General features: G+C 28.6%; 2 protein-coding genes across 2 annotated transcripts in view; one reads left to right on the top strand and one right to left on the bottom strand.

Moving 5' to 3' along the window:
* Window positions 1-7,031, bottom strand: part of LOC108751628 (sodium channel protein Nach-like) — an 11,139-nt gene extending 4,108 nt beyond the window's left edge. The window contains exons 1-6 of the mRNA XM_018491915.1: window positions 6,877-7,031; window positions 5,200-5,406; window positions 4,878-5,043; window positions 4,163-4,314; window positions 3,756-3,861; window positions 1,979-2,234 (exon numbers count right to left, since the gene is read on the bottom strand). Coding sequence (XP_018347417.1) covers window positions 1,979-2,234; window positions 3,756-3,861; window positions 4,163-4,314; window positions 4,878-5,043; window positions 5,200-5,406; window positions 6,877-7,031 — 1,042 coding nt within the window. The remainder of the gene's footprint in view (window positions 1-1,978; window positions 2,235-3,755; window positions 3,862-4,162; window positions 4,315-4,877; window positions 5,044-5,199; window positions 5,407-6,876) is intronic.
* The window catches only part of LOC108751797 (caspase-8), a 25,917-nt gene that overhangs the window by 10,209 nt on the left and 8,004 nt on the right, over window positions 1-7,704 (top strand). The window lies entirely within an intron of this gene.

Below are 7,704 nucleotides of genomic sequence, written 5' to 3'. Positions count from 1 at the left end.
TATATATATATATATATATATATACTCGTATATATATCGGACTTACACGTATACCACATATACATTTACGCATTAACACATAACGAATTAAAATCCTCATAACTATTGTACTAATGAATAAGTTTCCTAATCAATAAATCTTATTAAAATGAATAAATCTTCTTTTTAAAATAAATTTTCTCTTTTGTTCTTTCTTTTATTATTTGGTAAATAATAAAATAAAACGAAAAATAGAATCATCTTTAAAGGTTGATTTTATCCCTTTAGGGTGAATTCAGGTAATAATTTCAAAAAAATTATTTACTATATATCAGGATATCTTTTATGTATCATCATAGTTTCACAATTTTTTGAATTTTCGAGTTGATCTTTTCTTGTCATTTAAAATGGCAAATATGTTTGGGTACAGAATATCAAGTCTCTAATGCCTACTGTACATTGGATGCGATGGACTATGAGCGACAAGCGATATTCTATGAAAGCTCTGCTTTTTCTCACGTGCTGTAAAGCAGAGTTCTTATTGGATATTGCTCATCGCGTCCGGTATGCAGGAGGCATAAGTCGGATACAGAATATCAAGATTTAATCGTCCGATTAATCTAAAATGATATTTTAAACGTGATCTTTCGATTATTAACGTTAATCTTGTAATTATCATTTTTGCAATTTGGGACGTTCCCTTGTAAATATATATATTAACGACAAATTATGTTAAATTATTAATACGCTCGGCAACTATCTTCAAAATGCTAGACGTTCAATTGGGGACATTTTGAGAATTAGCAACCTATTATACTTATACAGGGTGTTTCTTGTAATTTGATCATTTAAAGCTGCGTATACTCCTAGCGAACGAACACCGAATACGAATGTTCGGACATTCGTGTTTGTGAGCAGTTTATTTTTTTTCTTGATTGCACCGAATATTAGCATTCGATCAGATTCGATGTTTGTTACATATAGCAATTAAACTTGTGCAACTTTTATGTAACAAATAACAACACAAAGTTTTGCATTCGATGTTCGTTCAGTGTTCGTTTGCTAGGTGTATACACGGCTTAACATATCTCCGTTGTTTTTGATGATATGAGAAAATATCACAGGAGATGTTATTTGATTCGAAGGGGCACATTTTATTATAAGCAAAAAATTTTTCTCAAGATCATATTTTTCGAAACTTCAAAGTCACCTCCATCTTTTTTAAATGGCTTATATGACTTTATGATTTTTTTAAGGAATTGTGTGATTTTCTTACACAATATGATTCCTCTAATTATTTTCAGAACAAAATAATAAGATGAATCAATTGGTGCAAAGAAAACACATAGTTGCCTTAAAAAAATATGTATGCAAAATGAATAATTTTTTAAATAAGCAATTGTGTATTTTTTTTCCATCAATTAATTCATTTCATTATTTTCTTCGTAAAGCTATTAAAGTACGATTATAAAAAAATTAATAATTTACGAATTATTTAACATTTTATTATGTCAATATATGCCAAAATAAGGTATAAAATATCTCGTAAATTAATGTTTTATATATTATTAACTTAATACTTCTATATTCAAAATAATTAGAGGAATCATATTGTGTAAAAAAAATCATCCAGCTTTATTTAAAAAAGTGGAGACCTTAAAGTCTCAAAAAAATATGATTTTGAGAAAAATTTTTTGCTCATTATAATATGTGCCCCTTCGAATCGAACAAAATCTTCTGTGGTATTTTCGCATATCATCAAAAACAATGAAGATATTTTTAATTATTAAGTTACTGAAAACACTCTGTATAAATGGATAGATCTCTAAATGATTAAATAAGACAAAACAAATTATAAACATTCGTAAGTTTAAAAAAATTTTTTTATATGAACAATGGTTTTTTAATTACTTATCTGTTTTTGTATTTATATAATCTGCTTACTTACTGTTTTGTGGAAAGTAATAAGGGATGCAACCGCATTTTGCTCTTATGATACTAGCTCGACATTCTGCAAGACAATTGTGATATGAGTATGCCGTGAAAGTTAAATTCCTCTCTTTGACATTTGCATATAGCACTTTGTCAGCCTCTTCGCTAAATATGCATTTTCGCGTAGAAATTTTCAAGTTCTTCACTTCGGATTTTGAATACATTTCCGCTGGATTGATGGTTACAAAATGTTGACTGTTTAATCGTACTAGTTGAATTTCATCATTAAAATCTGGATAATCAAATGAATAATGTATCATGACCTATAACAATGTAATAACATATTTACTTAGTAATTTCTAACGAAAAGAGTAAATATTCGGGTACATAAAATATAAAAAGTTACGTAATGAAATTTATTGTCCATGTTTTTTTAAGTTATAATGCATTATATGAGATATTTCCATTAACAAAAGAATACATGCGTTTTAAATGATTCGGAAGGTCTCATCAATCATCAAAATAGTTGGTTCATCCTTACTCAATTTTACTTGCTAAATTCGAAAATTATGTAGTTATAAAAATTGTCGGTCATTATTCGGATTAACGGACGCGACAATGACTTTGACATATGTTGTTAAAGTCTCTGAGTGCAAAAAGTTTTAGATGGCAGTCACTGTTTGTTTAAAAGTTATTAACAAATATAGTTTAAAAAATGTCTTAATTCTGCTATAAACTGACAGGCATATGACTTTCCACGCAGAGGGAGTTCCACCCCACGTCTTTCTGTCACAGAACGTACGATTTTACAAGCAAAGCGACTTCAACCTCCTCCTTGTTATAGGACGTACGACTTTCTATGCGAAACGTGGTCCACCTCCTCCCCTGTTTTAGAAGAAAATCGGTCGCCTTTTGGTTGAGAGGGGAGGTGTGATGGATTTATTTTACGTGGAAAGTCGTGCGCCCCTTGACAGGGGGAGAGATTGGGTGGACCTCTTTTTGCGCGAAACTTTGGAAAGTCGAACTCCTAGACAGGAATGGTATAGGGAAGTTGTTAATATTGTATATGGTAGAAATAAAACATTTTTAAAATTTTATTTGTTAATAACTTTTGAACAAACAGTGACTGCCACCTAAAACCTTTTGAAGGTCACTCAGTGTCATGACCTTGACAGCATATCAAGGTCAAGGTTCATCAGTGCGGTCCATCCATTAAAATTCGAATAATTACTATTATTTTTTTAATTGAATATAACCATAATCTTTTAATTACATAAAAAATTTGTTTTATGTAAAAAAATTTTGTTACATATAAAAAATATCTGTTTTCATTTAAAAAAAGATTGTGTTGGAAAACTATAAACTATTTTTTAAATTCTAATGGAAAGAAACGTCTTTAAATCAACGAAATCGAGTTGATGTCAATTCTATTATTATTTCTTAATGTGTGCCATAATGTATGCGTCAGAATAGCGATATGTAACTTTATCTCTAGAACTGAAATGTGAAAAATAAAAACTTTTGTATCTATAACTTTTGTGTATATGTACATACATAAAAATTGTCACTTTTCACATTTCCGCTTTAAAAAAAAAGTTACGTGTTACATGATCGCTACCTAGGCTAGTCGGTCTGTACCATGTCGATCTATCGATACATGGTGATCAGTCGCTCGCCAGTGTCACGAAAAACATGACGTTGCTGGCGTGGCGCTTGCAAGTTGCAAATTTGCCATGCTTCTGATGGCAGCATGGTATTTACACAAGGGCCCATATTAGCTCCTTATTTAAATTTTTATCAAGGAAGGAAAAAATAAGAATTGAGTATAATTAAAAATTGATTACCTTTACTCCATATGCTCCAATAGTTGTAGCGTAATAATCATTTGGTTCGGAATTTACTACTATGGTCATACCAGTCTCAAATCCGCAGGCGGCAGCTCTTCTCACACTTTAACGTTAAGAATTTTAATTAATTAAAAAATATGATGTAATACGATTATTTGTAGAATGCAGAGTCGGATTTTGATATTCATAAGCTTTTAATACTTTTTATTCCGATATAAGAAAAATAAAATCTTTGTTTTTATCACAAATTAAATGGTAAAATAATTTTTATCTCATAATTTTTTTTCCTTTGCTGTATAAAACATTTTTTTATTATTTTGTATTTCCTAATTTTTGTATAAACTGAAAGATCTTTTATAAAGCTTAAAAATTCTTTTTCCGCTCTGCAAAAATAGTGTTCATACTTCTTCAATGTCGTTGTATCTGGAAAAGTATAATAATTGAAACTGCAGCATAAGCCATCTAGTGATAAACTTCGTTTGAAATATTTGTCACATTGATCAATTGTACCTTTCCATTTACACATTGTCAATAAAGTACTGCAGTTTTGTGTTATCTGAAAAAACGTTGTTATTAGCTTTTCCGAAATTGTAATACTAAAATGCGAAACAGTTGAAATGCACGAATACATTATTTGACAATACAACATAGTTATTTATGCAACATTAAACAATTTTTTTATAAATGATTCATATAGGCTTCTTTTCGTAGATTTATGGATTTGTAATGAGAAATGCTCCAGCGTGTTAGATTTATAGAAAACGTTAAAAAGTAAAAAAACGCGTTTCTGTTATTTTTGCCTACGGGCAGTATTTAACATGCACCTTTCAACGCGATAATCTTTGTCTTTTTGTCGCTAAAAATGGTTTAAATGTCAGAGCCGAAACGTAAAAGCAAAATGTTACAAGATTTTACATAATTGACTTATTGACTATTGACGAGTAAATGTCTTATTAAAAAGATATTAATTTGCATACTTCTACAGCGCTTGCTATTTCGATAGCTTTCTTTTATTTTAATTTGTTGAAGTATCTGGAATCCTTTTTTACTGTATTATTTATTCAAGAATTTTGCCGACGTATTATATGCGCATAATAAATTGTTTTTGTACATACGTACCAAGTCCATTACTTTAAAAATGGTCAAATGGTTATCATCTATAATGTCTTGTAGACGTGTAAGGTTTCTTTGAACATCATTTCCGAATATTCCTGGGCTTAGTAATTCGTTCATTAGCCGCATTTCTTGAATTAAATATTCTTTCGAGACATTGGCTGGTGTTTTTCTATGAAAAATATAATGCAAATAAATATGTGGTAAAGAGGTAAAATAACTGTAATATGTAGAATTATGCAATATGAATATAAAGAAAAATTAATTATTTGCGAAGTTATTAAATATTATTGTATATGTACAAAATCATAAAAGGCTAAATACTTACAAATTTTCAACGAACTTTTTCGTCAAATTATAAGATATGCGATTAATATTGCACACAGTTATTGCGGGAAATGGATAATTCCAGATTCCATGATGCGTTGATTCAATGACTGTTAAAGTAGGATGAGTAGCGTAATAATTCCAAGCCATTCTTATTAAAACAATAGCACAACTTAATGACACGAATACCACTATCGCCCAAATAATTCTATAATAAATAATTGTTAATATATGTATAATATATATATATATTTTAATTGTTAGAATTGTAACAAACGATGATACACACACACACAGACACACACACAGTGTTAGTTAAGTATGTTGCCATATTCAACAGAGCGATTCTTTACATCTGGGGATGTATAGTATATACCTTATATAAATTTTGTTCAAAGTTTTCAGTCCGTTTTTAGCCTGAGCAAAGTTAGTTTGAGTGGTAAAAATGTTCATTCCACTCAATGAGTATGATTCCGTTTTTACGTCGCAAACAGGAATTTTTCCGTAAAAACAACGATTAAAACGAATTGCACATGAATATATTCGAGTGATAATAACGTATATGTTCTGAATATTTTTGAGTAAATACGTATTGTTTAAATTTAAAGTGTAAAAATGTATCTTTAGCTACGAGTATAAAATACTGGTTTAGCACTCACAATTACTCACATTGCACATTTTGAAATTTGAAATTTAATCCATATTCTTTATTATATCTCATTTTTAAAATTTTAGTATTTTCACACTTTTCATTTTTCGTTAATACTGAAGTTAGATTTAAATTTTGAAGATTTTTTATTAATTGATTATAGAACTAACATATTCTTTAAAAGTGCTGCAAGATAAAAGTTTTAATATATAATATATTTACGACGGAATAATTTTAAACGGCTACTAAATTTTTAATTTAATGTCCATTTAAAATTAAATTTTTAATTATAAAAAATGGGTATATATTATCTCTTTTTATAAAAAAATTGAGGTTGAAGAAAAACTAACCTAATAAATTGAAAGAAATTTATTAATTAACATATATAAGTATTCCCCTTGTATTAATAACCTTGTTGTTACCATGCGCTCGTAATCGAGTCTTATGCGATATCAATCAGAAGTTTTAAATCTCCTTTGTCGGACAGACTATTAAAAAACGCGTAAGCACATATGTTTGAAGAGAAAAAAGTTTTCTTCACATGTCTCTCGAAAATTTAATACATTCATATTTTTATCCGAAAGTATTACATTTTAAGAGTATTATCTTAAAATTAACTAAAAAAAGTTTAAAAAATGAAGAAGTTATGATTTTTTATATTACAGTTCACTTTTTTTATGTGTACGTCTTCAAGAATTTTTTAAACATATTGCTATTTGATTAGTAACGTTACCATTAATAAAACACATTTTATAAAATTTTATGTTTAAAATATATTCCCTATTTTGTTCAAACAGATAGTTTTAGAATGTCAGCATCAATTAGCCAATTTGATCGAGTGTGATAACCGTGAAACTTTACAAAGGTGTGACAACGAAGGATTAATATGCACTACTTTGATAAGTACTAAAAAGTATTGAAAATATAAAAAAGTTTCAGTCACATAACATCTTGATAAATTATCTATGTTTATATTTTATTTATCAATTTACATTTAAAATTACAACATATTAGAAAATTTACACATACCGCTCTGTTTTGGAACGTTGAGTTTGGCTGATGTATTTATAACCATGTAATCCAGTGTTATTGCAAAATTCGATGGCTTGCCTTTTCAAAATATTCCAACATTTAGCATTTGCGATTGATACTTTATGTCGAATTTGTATTCTACTTGATTTCATATTTAACTCGATTATAAACGAATTTTAATATTACAAATTGCAATTGTCAATTGTGCTGAGAATAATGTTACACGGGAGAACAAATGGAAAGATGTGTAACGTTTTCTTCTCGTGAGTACGTTAGCGTGTTAACTGCTGTACATCGGACAGAGTAAATAGCAAAAGCATATAGTGCAGCAACACATGCGATGTGACATAAAAAATTTATTCGACTTTTTATTGATTGCGCGTGATAATTTCAACTTTCCTAGTCGCGATTTTATCCATGTATAATTAATTATTAACCGATGAAAATGTTAAAGCACATCTAATGCATACATTACAGATTCTCGTGCCACTTGTCATTATTGCTCTTTTAAATTGGAATGCTTCGTTTACATTTCGTGATAATGAAACATTTGCCTGATGACCAATGAATATTAACGATAACGTAGTAAAACTCAGAGAAAGGATAAAAATGTGTATTGAGTGCAGTTAAATGCTATCATTAAAGTACATATAAATATATAATTTATATGAAATTAACTTTATATGAAATTAATTTTATATATTTTCTGTAGAAAAAACTGATTATTTCTTTTTTATCTAGAGCGATTCGGTTCAATCTTGTCACGTAATTATTTTCAATCTAGTAATAATTTAAAAATGTATTGTGGATCGAAGTCAATTTTTT

The sequence above is a fragment of the Trachymyrmex septentrionalis genome, unplaced genomic scaffold, assembly GCF_001594115.1.
Source record: "Trachymyrmex septentrionalis isolate Tsep2-gDNA-1 unplaced genomic scaffold, Tsep1.0 scaffold112, whole genome shotgun sequence".
In the NCBI taxonomy this organism is placed as follows: Eukaryota; Metazoa; Arthropoda; class Insecta; order Hymenoptera; family Formicidae; genus Trachymyrmex; species Trachymyrmex septentrionalis.
Note: the sequence above shows the minus strand (reverse complement) of the source record. Positions and strands in the feature narration are given on the sequence as shown.